This window comes from Macaca nemestrina, chromosome 1, assembly GCF_043159975.1.
Source record: "Macaca nemestrina isolate mMacNem1 chromosome 1, mMacNem.hap1, whole genome shotgun sequence".
NCBI classification, from domain to species: Eukaryota; Metazoa; Chordata; class Mammalia; order Primates; family Cercopithecidae; genus Macaca; species Macaca nemestrina.
Window position 1 is genome coordinate 227,848,655 of NC_092125.1, and position 20,282 is coordinate 227,868,936.

At 58.3% G+C, this 20,282-nt stretch overlaps 1 protein-coding gene across 3 annotated transcripts in view; it reads left to right on the forward strand.

Annotated features, from left to right (window-relative positions):
* LOC105479612 (acyl-CoA thioesterase 7) overlaps positions 1–20,282 on the forward strand; it is a 134,530-nt gene that overhangs the window by 112,798 nt on the left and 1,450 nt on the right. For all 3 annotated transcript variants that reach the window (XM_071067355.1, XM_011737664.2, XM_011737681.3), the window contains exon 8: positions 4,998–5,182. In XM_071067355.1, the coding sequence (XP_070923456.1) occupies positions 4,998–5,182 (185 nt within the window). The remainder of the gene's footprint in view (positions 1–4,997; positions 5,183–20,282) is intronic.

A 20,282-nucleotide genomic window follows, 5' to 3' on the forward strand; every position in this document is an offset into this window, starting at 1 on the left:
TCCGAGGTGGGCACTGATCCCCCGCTCGGTGGGAGATGCTGTTCTTGGTTAATCCGTTTTCACCCCAAGCTGGTCCCACCCATCTTTTAAATAAACCCCAGCCACCTCAACTGCAGGTGCATTGGGACGGGTGATGTGGTGGAGCCATCCCAAGGCAGCGCCTCCACTTGTGGGTTGATTGTCAGGACCAAGAGGTCTTTTTGCCCCCACAGAGCCCTCCGAGTCTTGGCTGCCTTGTCATGGCAGGGCCTGGCACTGCTTGGGGTTGTGTTTGCTTTGCTGGTTTGCTTTGCTGGTTTCTGAGGCAGGTGTGTGGAAGTGGATTTGGGGTTCTCTCCCCTTCCTTGGATGGGCCCCGCAATGTCCCAACTTTGCCTAGTGCCAGGTTTACCACAGGGTACGGACAGACACTACTGGTAAACAGGGCAAGTGCGGACCCCCTTCCTGCCCTTCTCATGCCTAGGGGGAGGGCTGAATCAAGGCAGGCTTCGTGGGAAGGAGGCCTGAGCTCCCCTCATTGCTGGGAGATCCTGGAGCATCCTGACCTCCGCGTGACGCGGCCAGGTCTGCAGGCAGTGCTTGTTGGGCCCTGCCTCTGCCTTTCGTGTCAGGTTCAGTGCTCCCGAGAGCCATCTGGACACGTTGTCTTCAGCTCTCTGATGCATGACCAGCATCACCCGCCTCCACATTTGGTGGAGGGACCTGTGGGCACGGTCATGATTTGACTGGCAGCCTGGATGATCCAGGCTCTGACCTAGTGGAGGAATGACAGCGTGTTGCCGTGCTGTGGAGGAATTGGCAGGAAGGGTGGAGCCAGTCTGGGCTGCCCCATGGGCAGGTGATGGCCAGCACTTGACTGCCCCCAGGCTCTCCACCCGCTTGCAGGGAGGCAGGGAGGTGGACAGGTGTGGGACTCCAGGGCGGGCTGCTCCCAGGAGTGGCACTGAAGTTGAGACTGGAAGGAAGTACCGGCCAGCAGGGCTTGGAAGGGGCTGTTGGCCATGCTCCTGGGCACTCCTGATCCTGGCCTGCTCAGCATCTGCTCCAGGAGGATGCAAACCTGGGGCTCTAATGGGGCTCTGGCCAGCTTGAGTCTGTGGTGGCCTGGTGTCCACATGTGACCCACACCCAGCCCTCGTGGGTCTCCAGAGGGTTCCAGCCTGTCAACTGGATACTTGCTTTGGGCCCCCTGGGCCCGGCCCTGCCCTCATGGGACTTCCAGGCTAGACGGAGACAGACATCAGTGAAACAGACAAGCCAACAAGTGTGCCAGTACCAATGGGATCACTGGCTCTGCAGGGGCGGAGGACTGTTCTAGAGGGGTGCAGTGGAGGGGGTTGCGCCATCCTGGGCAGCTCCCTGGAGAGGGGATGCTTGAGCCGAGGCACAGAAGATGAACCAGATGGGGGTGGGAGGAGGGCTTTTCCAGAGAGAGGCCACGGGGGCCAGTAGCTTCACGGAGCTCACAGAAGGCCACTCTGGTGGGGTGTGGAAAGCAGGAGGCAGGCCGAGGCCAGTTGCTCAGTACCCCAACCCCATCTGGATGGACCTCCGTCCCCAGGGTGGCCTCGATGCTGCAGGGGGACCTCCATGTGACCTGGAGGAGGCGGAGAGAAGGATTTGGTGTGTGCCTCAGCTGCCATCCTGGAGTTGACAAAGTGCCTGTAGCTGGAATTCTTTTTTTTTTTTTTTTTTTTTGAGATGGAGTTTCACTCTTGTCGCCCAGGCTGGAGTGCAATGGCGTGATCTCAGTTCACTGCAACCTCTGCCTCCCAGGTTCAGGCGATTCTCTTGCCTCAGCCTCCCAAATAGCTGGGACTACAGGCATGTGCCACCATGCCTGGCTAATTTTGTATTTTTAATAGAGACAGGGTTTACCATGTTAGTCAGGCTGGTCTCAAACTCCTGACCTCAAGTGATGAGCCCGCCTTGGCCTCCCAAAGTGCTGGGATTATAGGTATGAGCCACTGTGCCCAGTCTGTAGCTGGAATTCTTCAGGAAGGGCTGGAGCAGGAACAGAGCCCTGGGGGTGGGAGCTGGTCCCCCCAAGGTCTCCTGGGACGGTCCCTTCCCAGAGGCTGCCTGTGAGACCCTGGTGTCATGTGTGGGATGTGCCTTCTGAGCCCAGGGTCTAGGAGACGGGACACCCTAAGCCAGGGCCCCTGGAAACTCTGGGCTGTCTCCTGGTGACTGGGACTTGTGATTCATCTGTCAACCCTAGGTTTCAAATTAAGTCCCAGCCAGTGACCACATCAGGTTTCCAGTTTTTTTTTTTTTTTTTTTTTCTGAGACAGGGTCTTGCTCTGTCACCCAGGCTAGAGTGCAGTGGTGCGATCTCAGCTGACTGCAGACTCCACCTCCTGTGTTTAAGCAATGCTCCCACCTCAGCCTCCCGAGTAGCTGGGACCACAGGCGTGCACCACTATGTCCAGTTAGGTTTCCAGCTTTAAAGTATCTTTGTCTTGCCAGCCAACCTTATGACCTGTGTCTTGTTTAGAATAATGATGTTGCTCTCTGAAGGGTGAAAAGTCTCAGGTTTTGGTTGTAACTGAAAGTTTTCCTGACATTTATGAAGTGTTAATTGTATTATGGACCACAAGAGGTTCTCCTAGACAGCATTCTCTTTTTGTTGTTACATCTAATGCTTTTATAATCAATCTACTTAGTTGTTTAAAGTCATTGTTGATTGCTGTTAGGAGTTTCTTCAGATTTCTAACACAGCAATTATGCCACGAGTAGCCAGGATCTGGCCATGGCAGCGGTGGCCGAGGGGGGGTCTTCATGGGTAACATCAAGAGCATGTTTTTGGAGCCCGGGCGAAGTGGCTTACACCTGATTATAATCCCAGCACTTTGGGAGGCCAAGGCAGATGGATCACTTGAGGCCAGGAGTTCTAGACCAACCTGGTCAACAAGGCAAAACCTCATCTCTACCAAAGATACAAAACTAGGCGGGGCGTGGTGGTGCACACTTGTAATCCCAGCTATTTAAGTGACAGGCATGACAGTCGCTTAAACTTGGGAGACAGAGGCTGCAGTGAGCTGTGATCGTGCCACTGCACTCCAGCCTGGGCAACAGAGCGAGACTCCGCTTCAAAAACAAAAGCACGTTTTCTGTTGCTCCTCAAAACTAAGAGCCAGTGTTCGAAGACTCCTAGAACCTGCCCTCCTGCAGGCACCACGCTCATGGGTGGCCCCGGTGTGTGACCCTGTGGCCTCAGGAAAGTTCTTGTTGGTTTCTGCTCATGGAAAGGGCTTGTTCCTGCTTTTTGGCCTGTGACTCCCAAGTGTGATACATGGTTGTTGGTGAGGGATGTGGGCAGGGCATGTGGGGAAGAAGGGAGAGATACTGGGAGACCCTCAGGGCTGACCCGTTGAACCTTCTAGCTCCTTAGCTGGGGCCTGGCCCATGGTCTGCCCTCCTCCCGGGGTGTGTCTTATGACTGCGGGCGCTTTGCACAGGACTCTATACCTTACAGCTCACGTAATGCCTGCTGGCGCTGACCACACAGCTCCTTCCTCCTCTCCCAGCACTGGCACGAAGCACTCCCTGTAAGTATGAAGCTGAATGTAGCTTGGATCGTTCTGATACTTTTTAACATGGAATAACCGCTCTTGCCTCTGACCTGCTAACCGCCCCCCAACAGCCACCACCTGGCCGCTTTCTCGCTCTGGGTCTCTAAACCTGCCTTTTGAGGCCAGTCTCGGTGGAGCTAGGACACTGGGGGTTCCAGAGGCCACGTTAAAAGGTCCCTGAAGCCAGATCTATTTCCTGGGGAGCAAGTCCCAGCAGCCAGAGTCAGGCAGGGATTTCCTTGAGCCTGGCCCAGAATAGAGACCACGCTGGGCCGCCTGGGAGGACATTCTGACCGCAGGGCAGCACTTGCCCCGGAAGTCCTCGGGAGTTTCTGCAGCCCAGTGGCCAGTGACGTCGACGGTGACACCTTCCCGGGGCCCCAGGTCAGCTCTTGGCTTGAGTCCTTCCCTCCCGTAGCTATCCCCCTGGCAGGGTGCCTCATGCCTGCCTATAGGGAAGAGCTGAGCTCCCTGAGATAAAGGGATTATGTCGAGGCCAGGTGGGAGGACGGAGCCCATACCGGGGAGGGTGGCGGGGGCAGAAAAGCAGCTCTGAGTCAGGAAGCTTCTGCCAGGATGGACTGTCGTGCCCCGGGGAGCATGGGGCCTACAGAGAGGTTGGTTAAGGTTGAGGGGGAGAGAGGGACACAGGGACAATGTATGGGAACTGGTAACTTTGGACTTTGTCATGATTCACAGAGAAATGGGGCTGGTGCTTTGAGCATGGAGGACTCTGGCCAAGGGGTGTGGCATCCAACAGCCCAGAGGAGGAAGCTCTGGTCCCGTGGGTGAGACCAGTGGGGCCAGAAGGGAGGCTTGGCATGCAGTCACATATGATTCAATCCTACCAAGGGGCAAGGGCAGCTGCCTTGTGACCCTGTGTCACCAGAGCCCCTGAGGGTGGGAGTGGCTGTGGAAGGTGATATAAGGTTCTGTCTTGGTGCTTGGAGCAGTGTAGTGGGGCAACTGTGGCTCCGGTGGGCACCAGCAAGGCCAGTGAATGGACAGTGCAGGTTGCAGATTTGACCCTGACCTAAGGAAGGGCAGAGCCAGCTGACACCCAGGGCTCCTGGAAGGCAGGCTGCGGCCTCCCCTGGCGGGGGCACAGTAGCTCTAAAAGCCTTTTGGCAGGTGCTGCCGCTCCCGGCCGGGAAAGAGCCTGCCTGTGCGGGGGCTCGAACTCATGGCCACCAAAATCCTTCAGTGCTGAGTTTTTGCATAGATAAACCTGCTCACTAGAAAGATAAACATTCCCGGGCAACTAACGACACGTTCTAATATTCTGTTATTTGAACATCTGGTAGTCAGCCAAGCTGCTGCTTCCCCAACCAAGTGTCTGCCTGCTGGCCACAGAAACACCAATGTCCCCCGCCCGGCCGGGGGGTGGAGGCCGCCCTGACCTCTGCCCTGACTTCTTCACAGGCTGCGTCATCACCATCTCGGGACGCATGACCTTCACGAGCAATAAGTCCATGGAGATCGAGGTCTTGGTGGACGCCGACCCTGTTGTGGACAGCTCTCAGAAGCGCTACCGGGCTGCCAGTGCCTTCTTCACCTATGTGTCGCTGAGCCAGGAGGGCAGGTCACTGCCCGTGCCCCAGCTCGTGGTGAGTGCACGTCCTTGGAATGGTGGCCCCTCCCTGCCAGGCAGCCCTAGGGTTCCTGTGCTTGGGCCTCCAGGGGGAATCTGTGCCTGCATGAGTCCTGTCTTGTCAGTAGGGGTCAGAGTGGGGCTGGGCCTGGCCACTGCCTGGACCCGTGACCTCGGGCTGCGGGACTGATCCAGTGAGGCCTTGAGAAGGAACGCCTCATAACCAGCGGGGAGGCCTTTGGGCTGTACTCCCAGGACCCGTGGGGTGGGGCTGGGCAGACAGGACAAAAGAGCAGACCCCTTTACGAGTGCCTTAGCATGACTGGGCGTCCAGGTCGCCTCTGAGTGTGGCGCCTCGGGGTTCACTAGCATGGTGTACGAATACTGGAGGGGAATGAGGACTGCGCCATGGGTCCCCCATCCCCTGCCGAAGGGCCTGCTGGGAAGCTGGAGGGGTGGGCTCCCTCCAGGTGGCCCTGGCCCGCAGGTCCTGCCTGGTGAGACCAAGCCAGGCTAGTGGGCTCTGGGCCGAGGGTCCCAGCGCCTTGGCCTTTCTCCTCCTCAGGTGGGGTGGGTGGGGTGGGTGTGTGCCGGGCCACACACACTTGCTCAGGGGGGCTGCCCCGAGGTTTCCACATCCTCTGAGCTCCACCATGTTTGAGAACTGGTAGTTCTCCGCCTGGCATGGACTCTGTGGGTCACAGACGTTGGAAGGGTTCGTGCAGCCCAGAGGCAGCTTCCCTGTCTGTGTCATAAGAACAGAGGTTCCCCATCCTGGCCAACCCCAGGGGCTCTGTAGCCTTTGGGCTGGTCCTGATTTCTCTTTGAACTAGCTCTTGTGTCTGTCACTGAGGGGAGCAAGAGGAAAGCAGAGCCGTAGGAGCTTCCTGCCCCTCCGGGGAGCAGAGCAGCTGGGGGGCGGGGGGTGCCCGCAGGCCTGTTGGGAGCTGGCGCTCTCATGGAAGTGGCCAGGCAGGCACCACAGCCCTGCGAGGCTGACCCTGATTCCAGAGGTTCTCAAGGCCCCTGCCCCCGCGGCGTCTGCTCCCCATACAGATCTGCGAGCATTTGCTGCTCAGCCTCCCAGAGAGGAGAGTTCATTGAAATCCTCCCGAGGCTGGAGCATGGCCCGTCGCTTCCCCGCGTGGCTGAGGAGGCCGCCCAGTGGCCCCAGCTGCCTTGTTTCCCAGTCGAGGCTGAGGCCCCTCCAAGCCCCTCTCCCAGCCCTGCCCCTTCCTGGAGTGGAGGAGGTCATGCCTCACCAGGGCCCATGGTGGCAGCGCCAGGCGTGGTATGTGAGCTGTCAGACCCAGCGAGTACCCTCCCCTGCCAACTCCAGGCCAGCTCTTTGCTGCCTCTCCCAGGTCGGGTGGGCTGCGTAGAGGTGCTGATGGTGAACCTAGACTTGAAGGATGAGGACTCGGCCAGGCTGAAAGGAAGGAAAGTGAGTGGTGGGTGGCCCCAGCCCAGCACTAACACAGTGCCTGTGACCCACCCTTGCGCCACTCTCGTGACCAGGCCCCTCTCTGACTTGGGGCTTACGAGGCACGCTCCCCTTCTGGTGGGAGGACTGCTCCATGCCTCCAGCCCCACAGCCTCTTCTGTGGCAAAGTACCCTAGGCTGCCACCCTCCTGCCCTGTCAGGGCTTGCTTTGTTGCCTGCTCCTTTCTCCTTCATCTGCTCCCACCCCTCCCCATTTACTTGTAAGCCTACCTGCCTTGCCCCAGCCCACCGTGCCGCTCATCGGCCCTTGGCAGGATGGCGTCCTCCCTCCATGTCGCCTGGGCTGGTCTGCAGTCGTTCCTCAACCCCTGACCCTGCTGTGAGGCTCCCGCCTCCTCTGTCCTTGACCTTCAGCCCTGTGTCTGGTTCTCCTTCCACCTTGGACACGCCTTCTCTAAACGTGCCTGCTCTTCTCGGCCATGAGGTATGGGCTTCACTCCCACCCGGGCCCGCTCTGGTCTATTCTGATGGACCTGGCGCCCCTCTCGTGATGCTTTTCAGCATGGCTGCTCTCTGTCCTGATGCTGAATCCCCCACCTGACCCAGGCACATTCCTGAAGCTCTCTCCTTCCCCGCTCTCTACCTCTTCCTGCCTCCTGGACGAACTTTCCCAGCTCTGTCTTCCCTCTGTGGGCAGCGTGGATAGACGCAAGGACACGCCGTGTCTGCCGTCCTCTCCCTGGCTGTAGCACAGCTGACCAGGCCCTCAGTGAAGGCTGTGCTCCCTGGACAGGGAACCCTGTAGTGTCTGTAGGGACACTCTGGCCTCCCTGGCCACCACACAGTCCCCTAACCCTTGGCTTTGACAGGTCCTAGCCTGTGGCCCTTCTCTCCTGGGGTGGTCGGATCCATGGCCTGTGCCTCGAGCATCGCCTGTGTGTCGTGTTGACTCCCAAATTGACTTGGGCAGTGCTGCCCCTCAACAGGGTTTCCGAAAGCATCTCAGATACAGTTTGTCCCAAATGAAACTCATTATTCCCCGCTGCAAAAAAATCCCTCTCCGCCTCTGTGCTGCTCTGGAAGTCTGGGAACCCAGCTGGCTCCTCCCCACTGCCCCCATGCCCACGCCCACCAAGTGCCACTCCGCTCCTCTCTCCCTAACAACTCTTACTGTTCCCATGGGACCCTGGCTCAGTCCCCAGCTGCTCCCTCCTCTGTTCCTGGTGCTCTCAGTCTGACCCTTCCCTGCGGCCCAGGGAACTGGTCATCAAAATCCGAGTCGCTCCGTCTCCCACCAAAATGCACGGTGGCTCCTGCGTGCCCTGGGTGTGGGTGCAGCAAGCTCACTCCCACCCGGTGCCTGTGCACCTGCTGCTCCCGTCTGGGCCGCCCTTCCCCAGACCCTCCTGGAGCTACAGCATTTCTCAGACATTTTTTCCTTAGAAGGGCACCCGCAACCGCTCTAGAGAAGCGTTGCCACTCCAGACCCCCTCCTAGCATCCCGCACTGCAGACGCTGCGTGGACTGTCAGGCTCACACGTCCAGGAGCAGGCGCCCGGCTGCCCGGGTCAGCCAGAGCTCTAAACTTACTAGCTGTGTGGCCTCAGGCATGCACTTTCTATGTGCCTCGGTTTCCTCATCTGTACGGTGGTGATGGACATAGTACCCAACCCTTGGGGTGGGTAAAGATGGGGGACCTTCGTTGTCTGCTGCTGTTCACCTGCTCTCCCTGGGGCCTCACACCCTCTCAGAGGGTGGAGTAAACAAGCAGTGAAGATAGAGGAAGTTGAATGGTGTCCAGGGTCACGAAGAGGAAAGCAGGGAATGAAGGGATCGGAGTCTGTGGGGGGACAGGTGCAATTTTAAATAAGTTCCTTCCCAAGGAAAGCCTCAGTGGAGGCCTGGAGTCAGGGAAGAAGGGCAGGAGCTGTCTTGTGGGGACCGTTCAGGTGAAGGGAACGGCGAGGGCCGAAGGCAGAGCCACTGTCTGTAATGGGGGAGCTTGGGGACAGTGACACACCCGAGGCCACCTGGCTAGGACGGGGCAGGGTTGGGGAGAGAGGGCTGGTGGGAGTCTGTGGGGCTCACGCATATGAACATAAAATAGAGGAGGGTCTGGGTCACCTGTGCTTTGAACAGGCTTCAGTACAGGTTGATGGGGTGCCCTGGGGGGTCTCCCAATAGCAGCCCCTCAAAGCTGATAGTAGGTGGCATCCTCCCAGGTTGGCAGCGGCTGCGGGCGTGGTTGGTATTTGCCCACCAATGATGGTTCCCTCTCCCGGCTGCCCCTAGCTGGGCCGTGCACACTGGATGTGGGGGCAGGACCACCTGCACCGACCCCAGCACTCGGCTGGTTCAGGGAGGCCAGTGCAGTGACTGTGAGGGGCCAGCGATCCGTGGGCCCTCTGGGAGGAGGCCTCTGTGCCTCACATCCCCCACTCCCTATAGAGTCCAACCCGAGGGGGTCCAGCCTCCTGTGGAGAGCAGCCTGAGGTAACGGAGGCTTTTGGGGCCGGGCCTGTGACCTTCCTAGAGCCAGCTGGGGAGCAGTCCTGGGGCTGCCCCTTCCAGAACTCCATACCCTGGGGTGGGTCAGAGTACAGGAGGAGGGCTGGCCCAGGGGGAAGGGGCTGCAGAGGGGCAGGGAAGGGCACCGGCTTGAATGGAGGGAATGGCGACCCATCCCCTGTGTGTGGCCGCATCATGCTGATCTAGGCTGTTATTTCTCACTCATTAAAGATGGTCTTTGATTCTTCACTGAGGTGTCCTGTGGCCCACGAATGTCAGTGTTGATGTCGATAAAAATAGCCGCTGGCGGGGCAGGCTGCCCGGAGAGGGATTTGCAGCTCTCACTTGGGGACGGCCCACATGAGCGCGAGTTCTGGGCTGGGAGCACGTGTGTGCTGTGTGCGGTGAACCTGCTGTGCATTCCGTCTCTCCAGATGTGCCCCGGCGGCCCCTCCTCCTACTCCCAGTCGCCTCCCCCATCCCCACGTCAGCTTTCTTCAGCCTCCTGTCTATTTTTAGCTCCCTTCCCCAGGGCCTGGCTGACACGGATGCAGCCTCTCTGCTTGGAGTTGCATCGCCATGAATATTTTATGCTGGGGGCTGCTGCATCCGCTCAGGGCAGCTGCCAGCACTTCCCTGTCTTGTATTAGAAGAGGCCAACTCAGCGGGTGAAGCCAGGCCACCTGGTGGCAGTGCCCTCTGACCTTGGGCGGATAGGGGCTGGAGAAGTGACCTGTGGGGAGGGACAGCAGGAGGCAGGCGGCAGCAGGCAGATGTGGGAAGGTTTTTCAGCCTGCGGCAGGGTCAGAGCCCGTATGTCTGCTGAAGCGGAGGACGTCCCTGGCACCTCAGGTGAGGGCGGTACTTGCCTCTGATTCTTGCAGGCGTGGGCATTGTAGCCTCCACAGAACCAGGGAGTTAGGGCTGAGAGCTTGTGGGTCCTAGCCTGGGCCTGAGGAGGAGGTATAGACAGGGCGTGGTGCGGGGCTCGCCCAGGCCCCTGACCAGGGGCAAGCCTGTAGCCTGTTCCAGGTACACCGTGGCTGTCAGGGCTGAGTGAGCGCCATGACCCCACTGCTTCCCGGGCACACTGGGGAGGGGTTGTGTCCCCAGATTAGCCAAGGCTCCAACTGCGCAGCCACATGATGCAGGGCAGGGTCTTTGCAAAGCAGGCTTCCAAACTGCAGCGAGCCCATCCCACAGGGTCTCCCGAAGTGGCCAGGCCAGGACTCCGAGCCTCAGTCTTTAGCCACTGAAATGTTTTTGGATGGGAGTGGGAAGCAATAAGGAAGGTGGGTGCGGCCATCTTTTTGTTTTGTTTTGTTTTTTCACTCTGTCACCCAGGCTGGAGTGCAGTGGCACGATCTCGGCTCACTGCAACCTCTGCCTCCCGGGTTCAAGCGATTCTCCTGCCTCAGCCTCCCGAGCAGCTGGGATTACAGGCGCCTGCCACCATTCCTTTCTAGTTTTTGTATTTTTGGTAGAGATGGGGTTTCACCATGTCGGCCAGGCTGGTCTCGTGATCCACCTGCCTTGGCCTCCCAAAGTGCTGGAATTTCAGGTGTGAGCTACTGTGCCTGGCCTAGGTGTGGCCATCTTTACCTTGCCTTTTAGAGCTGCCTCATGCATAGCCAGGGGAGTTCCAAGAACACAGGGAAAACGCACACTTTTGAGCTTTGTCCACTCTGACGTGCCCCGACCTAGAAGAGCCCCTGAGACCCTCGGGCAGCTTCGTGTTGAGGGGGTCCCGCCAGGCCGGAGGCCGTCATCAACAGGGTTGCTTTCCGGTTAGGAAGACAGGGCAACTGGATGCGGAGGCTGCTGCCTGTCTCCTGGGTGGGCAAGGGACTGGAGGGTCAGGGGAGGCTTCCTCCTGGGTGGTGCCTGGGTGAAGTCATCGAAGCCAGAGCCTTCAGGGAATGCCAGCCCCTCTGGGAGCTGGTGTGTCTGCTTCCCGTCCCCAGACAGGAGGGGGTGCCAGGCAGGGAGTCACTCGTCCGGGGTCGCATGGCCAACAGGCCCATCTGGGACCTCACTGCCTGGGAAAGGGGGCCACTCGCTGCCGTTGTCGATGCCACTGTGCCTTCTCCCAGCCAGGCCCTACTGCGGGGTCCTGGGAGGAGCCCCGCCTGAGAACCCTGCTGTGCGAGAACCTAAACCCTGGGAGTCCCAGCGCACTGCCCACCCGTACCACACCGCCCACCCACACCACGCCCACTGCGCTCAGCCCAGGGCCTTTGCTTCAGCCCCAGATGATCTCAGGACCAGTGCTGGGCAGGTGACTGAACCTCCGCAGGCCACTGTGAAGTGTGGGGGTTAGGGCACATTTTAGTGCGAAAGTTTTCCACTCCAGTTTGATCCTTTTGCCTCTCTTGGGGCCTTATGTGAGGCGTGGCCTCAGCACAGACCCACACAACTTTCAGAAGGCTCTGGAACATGACACCCACCTCACTTCTGCTGCTGCCCCATGACCTCCTTCTCCCGGCCTCAGCTGATTCACCTGCATGAGTGCAGGGGCCCGGTAAGCCCCGTGCCAGCTGAGAGGACAGCATGGCATGGGCCAGAGCGTCTGGAAGGAGGGTACTGTTTGGCCTGCTGTCCAGCCGGAGGGGCAGGATGGGCCCCAGGGCTGAAGTCAGTTGAAAGGCCCTCCGCAGCCTTCTGGAAGTTGTCTGCGATGCAGTGCTGAGGGCCACAGCTTTGTGACGCACCGATGTGGGGGCTGCAGACAGGGCAGGCTGGAGATGCCTCTTGGCTGTGGCTGTCTTGAGCCGTCGCCAGGCTGTTGCCCCAAGTCCCCTCTCCAAGCCGCCTCAGTGATGCTGTCGCTGGACGGTCCCTCGCCCGTTTGCACTTAGGAGGAAGCATGGGGCAAGGCTTTCCATGGTGGTGGCCACCGCTCCCCACCCGCCGGACCTGCCTGACCCCCAGGCACGGTGTGCAGAGGGGCCTGGGGTCCTTGCATGGGCCCCGTTCCTCTCGAAGAAGCCTCAGGAGCAGAGATGGTCATTCTTGACTGTGTTCAGGCCGGGCCAGGACAAGAAGAGAGGTGTGGTCCCAGGATGTAGGACAGAGAGAGAGGTCCTCACGTGGGGCCTTTGTCATGGGCAGAGCCCTCGGGTCTCTGCTGCCTCAACATCCTGGACACCCCGTTGCCACAGGCTCCTGCAGGCAGGGAGGGGCTGCACCTACTCCCAGAGAATTTCAGGAGCAAAAGAGTGGGCGGAAGCACTGTGCGGTGGCCGCGCGCAGCCTCTGTGCGCTCGCCCTGGGATGGGCACTGCCTCACCAGTGTGCGGGCTCTTACACCTGCTTCCTTTGTTTGTTTGGCCAAGATTGACCTTTTGGAATAATTTTTTAATTGCTGACTAATTTAGGAAATTCAGCTGTTACTGGAGTGCAGAAGGTTGGCGGCGTGTTCCTGGAAGGGCTTGGTGAGCCGCCTGCCGCGTTTGGCCATTAGTGAGGGAAGCCCTGCCCCCCTCCCGCCCCCACCTTGCTGCCAGCCCACAGGCGTGAGTCATGGACTAGAATATTCATGAGGCTCAGAATCCAGTGTCCTGCTCTCTGTTCCTTTTGCCTGCTTTTAGCGGGAGTCAGTCTTGTGATGGGAAAATACGTGCATTCTGAAGCTGCTCCTGTCACCTCATTGGTTAGTGCTTGGGAACATCCAGTGGCTGGTGAGTCCCATGTGCCTAGAACCCGAGGCCTGGGTACCGAGAAGGAGGTTGGCGCAGATGAGAGCATGCAGCCTTCTCCTCCAGCCTGGCTCTTGCCTTCCCTCTGCCTGAGCCCAGACTCTTTCTCCAGCCACCTTTCATGTTTCTGCCCCGCGCGTATCTCTGAAAGATCCACTGTGTCCAGACAGTCACACGCTGGCCCTTCTGAGCAGCACTGGTAGGCAGCTCTTCTGATGCCACCTCAGCCTAACGGGCTGCAGGGGGTTAAAAAAAAACCCACCTCGGCACGGTGAGCTGCTCATGTTCTCCCCATGAAGGTTTACAGAAGGCTCTGCTCAGAGCCAGGCCTGGGGGGCATACAACAGAGTGTGGGGTGGAGCCTTGGGGCCTCTCTGTCCCCTCTGCTGTCAGATTTGTGACGTGGACAGAGTGAGCACTGCCAGGAGCGTGGCTGTACCAGGAGAAGCCCGTGGGTGGGATTTCCAGAGGGTTCAGTGAATCGAGGGAGCATCCCAGCTAGACCCAGGGTGCTGCGGAAGGTGAGCGAGAAGCCTATCGGGGAGGCCTGGAAGAGTTGTTGGGCTCACATGAGGTCCTGGCCATGGGACTTGGAGTGTTTCAGCAGGGCAAGCTCATGCCTGGAGTATCCGGGGGCTGGAGGCCGCCTACTTGGCGCTCTCAGCAAGGGGCGTGGAGTGCCCTGGCAAAGGCCCTTTGCGGCCAGACACACGTCTGAGCCCTGCCAGCAAAGGTGCAGGAAGAAACAGGCCCTGGGCCCCACATGGTGGTAGAAATGATGCAGAGGCCTCCCTGCCTATGTGTGCAGGATCAGAAGCAAGTCCCCAGCATGGCCATAGAGCTGGCCCGTCTCCAGGGGGATGGCCAAGCCTAGGTGTGCTGGACACTCCCATCTCACCTTTGTCACTGTTGCAGGCTCCTGTTCAGACCCTCCATGGTCTGAGCCCTCGAATTTGTTGGGGATAGATGATGCCAGTGTTGATTGAGCAGAAGTACTGGTTTTGAATCGTTAACATAAAGACCATGCCTATTTAGAATTAAGGCTGTTTGATCTGATGTTCATTTGTTTGATCATCCATCCATCCGTCTGTCTGTCCGTCCGTCCATCCATCCATCCATCCATCCATCCATCCATCCGTCCAGCAAATGCCTCCTGTGCCCCTGCTGTGTCCAGGCACAGTGCTGGCCTCCAGCAGGACAGGAAGGGCTCCACAGGGCATAGCACAGAGTGGGCACTCGCAGAGCAGAGGTGTGCCGTGAGCATGTGGCTTCTGGCCCACAGTGGGCACTCAGCAGGTGGCAGCTGTGATCATTATTGGTGTAGGCTGGGGACTGCCATGTCCACAGTCCCAGCACAGGAGCCTGGAGCCGAGCGTGCCGGGACCGCGGCACTCCGTGCCTGTAAGAGGGGCTCCTGAGAGGCCACCACCCAGGCCCCAGTCCCGACGCCTCTTCTCCCCTTTGTGGCGACGATCTCCCTGCCTCTGGCAGCAGCCTCCCGTTGGCCTTTATACCTCCTTTCTTGGCCCCACTCGGGGGCAGTTCTTTTGGGGTCTGAGCAGGTGCTGCTGGGTGAGGGGAGCCCCTGGTGAGGGTGTTTATGACTCTCCATGATGATCTCATTATTTGAGATTTCCGGCTGCTTTCTGCTGGAGGCTGGTGCGGTCCTGGGTGGGTGTGGCGGAGGAGGTAATTAACCCAGGCCTGCAGCTGCTGGGAGAGGCCGCAGCGGATGGCAGACAGGCTCCGCTAAGACAAGGTCCTCAGGTGTAGCGAGACCCTGGGACACAGGTGCTTGTGAGGCTGGTGGTCCTGGCGCTAAGCTCACCGTTGCTGGCTTCATGCACAGGGCCCCTCGCCTGGCCATGCTGAGTGTCCTCAATAATGAGATGTTTTCATTGCTTTTGTGATTATCCCAAGACCCCTCTTGTCTCCTGTTATAACAGGGAGAGGGCATGCTACATGGCTTCCTAATTAAGAAGGTCTGTGTCCCTCAGGCTTACAGGAAGTTGTTATATCACCACTGGAAACGCTTTTTGTACCATTCATTAATTACAAAAAGGACAAGCAATTGATTTTACCGAGGGTGGAACTTAGTCACTCGTCCTCCATACCACGTTCCAAATGTGTGTTTTCCAAGCACAGAAAATGCAAAGTGGAAAACATTTGGTTTGCAGCATTCGGCTCTGAAAGCCACAGGCTTCCCCTCCAGTGGAAGAGAGCCCAGAAGACAGCAGTTGGCAGGAAGCACTAAGCGGAGGGAGGAAAAAGACGCAGACCCCAGGCCCAGGCAGCCACCAGGCTGCAGGGGAGTCAGGGGCTTGGTGCTGAGTGCCAGGCGGTGCTCCCTGAGCACCAGGGAGGGAGTGTACTGTCAACCTGCTACCCTGGGACCCTCCCCACACTTCTGTCCCCATGGGTGGTCATGATACCCTAAAGGCCCTGCTGCCTTAAGGCGACCCCAGGCCATCTAGCCCTCCTTTGGGGCAGCGACTCACCAGCAGGGCAGTCCTTGGAGTAGTCCCCAGGCTGCACTTGGCCTCAGGTATTTGTGAGGACAGCAGGACCACCACGCAGACACACATGCATGCACCAGGGACCGCAGACACATGTGCACACACAGGTAGGAGCTCACGTGCGCCAGCACCACAGGAAGCACTTTGCCATGTCACTTTGTGGAGTTCCTGCTTCCAGGTGAACAAACCTGGCCCTGGGCCACACAGCTGGGCCCATGGGACTCAGAGTCCTGCTCCTGGCTGTGCTGCCCCATCCTTTCCATCAGGCAGGTGCCCGGGATACACGGTGGTCATGTGCCCTGAGCTTCCCTTTGCCACCTCGTCTTTTCTCTCTGGCATATTCTTGGGGAGCCCCAGAGGCTCGGAGGAGCCTGCCTGAGGCCACAAGTGCATGCCCGGCAGCTGGCACCACTGGCCAGTACCCCAGAGGCTCAAGTCCTTCCCCCACCAGCAGCCTCGGGGACTTGAGAGAGACATCTGTCTTCCCACAGAGCTCAGAGCGTTCTCTCCTCCTCCTCCCACCCCCAACCCTTCATTAAAAACAGCAGCAGCCAACAATGTACGCATTTATTTACTTTGCTGGATGGAGGGAGATGACTGCGAGGAGGCAGCAGCCGGGCCCTGGGTGGGGCCTTGTGCTGGAGACATCTGTCTTGCTCTGTCAGCTTCTCACCCAGCGGGACGAGGTGGCCTCTTTGTCACTCGGGTAGGAGAACTATTTAGCAGAGCCACGGCCTGGGGAGGCTGGCTGCCCACCAGCAGTGAGCCAGTAACCTCCTACCATGGGACAGACACCGCCCTGCCTCCCTTTGTTCCACCTCCCTCTGGGTGGTGAGCCTGGATCCTCAGGCACCTGGGATGTCCCTGCCCTTGACTGCCATCTTCATAAACTTCCACCCTGGAAGGATGCCCCGGGCACTCAGGGAGGAAGGCCGTGCCTTGGGAGGGCAGCGCTCATGGGTGGGCACTTCATCCAGTGACACTGAGGCTCCTGGGCTGGTCTGGACTCTGTCTCAGAGCCTGGAACATCCAGCACATAGCACCATCCCCGGAGACGGGAAAAGCAGTGGGGCCCGCACAGGCTCTCAGGCTCCCACACATCCATCCATCATCAGACAGCATTCACTTTGTCTGAGGGCAGAGAGAGCCTGGCTGATGAGTTTGCTGCAAATATTAAACAGCAGGACCACATCAGATCCACCTTGTGGCCCATTGCTGGGCGCCGGCTTCTCCCTCTGCCTTGAGCCGACCCTGAGAATGACCTGCACACGGGCTCGTGCCCGCCTCAGGCTGCATATTAACTGACCTCGTGAGAGGAGCAGCCACAGCCTTCAGCCTGTGGCATTGGGAATGCTTGATCGGGGGTGGGAGCAGCTGCAGTGGTTTCGGATAATATGGCTGAGGGCAGGGCAGGGCCCCTGCCTGGGGGAGGCCAAGCTCAGCAAGAGGGCCAGGGTGAGGTGAGGGGAGGCAGGGAAGCCCCTGACCCTGGTTCACCGTGGACACCCTGCAGGTCCATCACCTTCCTCACTTCCCATGCACGAGTCCCACCCCTAAAAGCCCCTCAGCATAGGATGACCTGGAGGGCGGCCTCCATGCCCAGGTTTAAATGGAGGCTCTCCCCTTACCCGCTCTGCCACTTTGGGCAAGTTACTCAGCCTCTCTGCTTCACTTCCTCATTGGTAGAAGTGGAACAGTCATCATTTCCGTGCTGCTTGGTGGAGTTGTCAGGAAGACCCTGATACACACAGCCTGCCGCACCCTAAGCATGGGTCGCGCAGAGAATATCCCCTTATCGCTCTAGTCCCTGCTCTGGGTGCACAGCCCATGTAGGGGCGATGGGGCGGGAGGGCTCTCGTCTGCAGTGCCTTCTGCAGGCCCAGAGTTGGGTGGTCCTCCCACGTCCTCGGTGGCTGGAGGGCTGTGGTCACATCTCTGGTAAAGATGCCGAGAGCCGTGGGAAGTTACTCATATTCCACTCCCAGGTGGTCATGGAGGCCAGATCGTTAGGGGACACTGCTGCGTGTGGCTGGCAGAGGTGAGGACTGGGCTATCTGAAGTGCTGGAGGTTTTCTCGGCTCTTGGATGCAGATCTCCCTGCCGTTCGGGCCGTGCTGCATGCGTGGGGCCTAGGGCCCGTCACACACCTATGAACTGGACCAGAACATTTCGAGCATGGTCCTGAGTTAGCTCTTAGCGCCTCTTGGCGGGGAGTGGGGAAAATCGCACCTGTGCACGGCCCGGATGGCTCCGTCAGCTCTGCCCACAGCCCACCACTTGTAAAGCCAGGACCCCGTCTCTTTGGGGCCTGGAGATCATTGGTGCCCGGGGAAGAAAGGAGGGGCTGGTTTTCCTAGATCTAGGTCTAGTTAGCTTTTTGCTTTTCTAGCTTTTTAATTATAGAAAAAGTCAAATTATGCAAAAGTAAAGAGAAGAAAGAATTTCTGTGTCGTTATTAGCTTGGGGCCAGTCTCATGCATGGACAGCCCTGACCACTCCCCCACCACAGAGAGCTCTCACCTATGGAGGTTTCCTCTTTTAACAGCTTTATTGAGATGTAATTACATGCCGTTCTGTTCACCCACTTACAGGATACAATTCAGCAGGTGTTCGTCTATTCACAGAGGTGGACACCCCCCCCACAGTCTATTTCAAAACATTTTATCACCCCAAAAAGAAGCACCACTCCGTAGCTGCCACTGGTCCCCCAGCCCCAGGCAACCGCAAATCCACTTTCTGCCTCTGTGTATATGTCTCTCGTGGACATCTCGTATAAATGGGTGATAGGCAGCTCCCTGTGACTGGCTGCTTTCACCGTGTTGTTTTTAATGCCTGGTTGAACATGGCTGCAGGGAGAAATTTGGTCCCCACAACCCTGCCGTGAGGTGGACATTGGCCCATTTTACAAAACAGGAGTCGATGTGAGTCAGTGGTGAATCAGGATTCACACCCAGCTCCAGGGTTGAGGATGCTGGGCTGGTTTCCAGGTAGAATGAAGAGACCATCCCAGGAAGGGCGCACAGCATGGTCGGGTCCCGGGGTGGGCAAGCCTCTGCCTGAAGCAGCCCGTCCCAGAGGCCGGGCAGAGCTTGGTTCCTTATGAAAGGGGTCCCTGGCCAGCTCAGTTTGAGAAATACAAAAGTTAAACAGACTTGAGACGTTTCAGAACCTTCATCCCAGTGTACATTGTTTATTGTAAGAGGCCATTTAGTGCATAGATCCTCAAACCTGCCTGGCACAGACCATCAGAGAGGCTTCAACTCCCAGTGGAGTTGGGGAGGGAGCCCAGAGGATCTGTAGACACAGACAAGCAGCGAGGCAGGCACCTCCCGACCTGGCAGCCCTTCCTTCCTCAGCCCCTCTCCAGGGCCCTGGCCTTGGACAGGCCATTCCCACCGGTCCCCCAGGGCACCTGTGGTAACAGCTCCCAAGCTGGTGGCATTGGCTCCACAGAGCCATTTGCCACCTCTCTTCCCTTGGCCACTCCTGGTCCTCTGGTCCCTGAGAGCATTTGGCTGGGGACTCAGGCACTTGGGGAACAAGTTTCTCACCAGTCTCCCACATCTGCACGTTCCCAGGAAGTTCCCTCGTCGGGCCAGACCTGGCTCCTGTGGGCTGGGCGGGGGCTCCAGCTATGTCCCTTCTCACTCCAGATGCCTCTCCTGGGCCAGGCTCTCTCTCTCCTGCTTTCAAGGATTCTTTTTCTTTCCAAGCTCTTTGCCGTCTTTCCTCTCTGTGGAGGGCAGATACTCCACCAGCTAGAGGGAGGACCCGAGCCGAGGGGCCAGGCTTTCAGACTGGGAGGCGCCTGGGTGTGGTCTAGCCTGCCTGTCCCCAGCTCTCCTGCTCCCAGGGCTGCCACAGCCACTCCAACGCCAGCAGAACCCAGTACCAACCCCACCAGGCCCTGTTGCCTCATCGCCCAGCTCTGGGACCCCATCCCCACCCCACAGCACTTGCTCTGCCTGCTACAGGGTCCTCAAGGTAGGCAGGAAGCCAGGCTGTGGGCAGCTGCTCCTCTGCTGAGCCTCAGCCTTGGCCGCTGCAGGTGGACAGAAAGCTGCAGCTTCCCTCCGTATCACCAAGCAATTCCACAGGGGAAGGGGAGGACAAGGCCCCTATATCCCATCCTGGTGGCTTTGACCTTGCATTCTTGGCCATTTCAGATGTCCCCCGTTTGGGGCAGGAGCAGACGGGGAGGGGGCAGGGCCCTGCTACACAGGTGTGGTCCGTGGGCCACAGCTTGTGTCACCTGGGATCCTGTTAGAAGTGAGTCTCAGCTCCCAGACCCACTGGATCAGAATCTGCATTTACAAGACTGGCAGATGACTCAGATGCACTTAAAAGTTCCAGAAGCCCTGATCTAGCACATTCTGCCTCAGTGTGCACAGAAGTCTTCAGCTGTGCCCAGCAGGATGTAGCCATGTATGTCTTCAGGGGACCTTATCATCTGCAGGGGCTGGGCTCTGTGCCCTCCAGGCCCAGGAATCTCAGGGGTCTTGCCCACTTAGAAGTGCTGCTAGAACTGAGAAAGAACATTTCGTTTTCCCTGGGCTGTTTCAGGTCAAATTGCATAGCCTCAAATTTTATTTTTAAAAGTCAGCTAGAGATCAAACCGTAGCAGCAGGAGGGACTTCTTCAATAAAGTGTCTTGGAAAAGCAGTTTTCCTGTGTACACCGAAGACTCTTCAAAGGGGGACCAGGACCGCTGCAAGGAGCACCACCTATTTCTTTAAATACCCGAAGATTCTATTGGCTCCAGGCTGGCGAGGTTTTGACAGTTTACACCTGGTGACATTTAGAGACCGATTTTGGAGAGAGCTGAGGGGAGGAGGCATTTGGTATAACTTGACATTACATCCTCTGACTGACTGCGCTCTCTCTTGCCAATATACCATTTGTCTATAAAACACTTAGGCCCAAAAATAGCTGTACAGATTGGTGTCATTG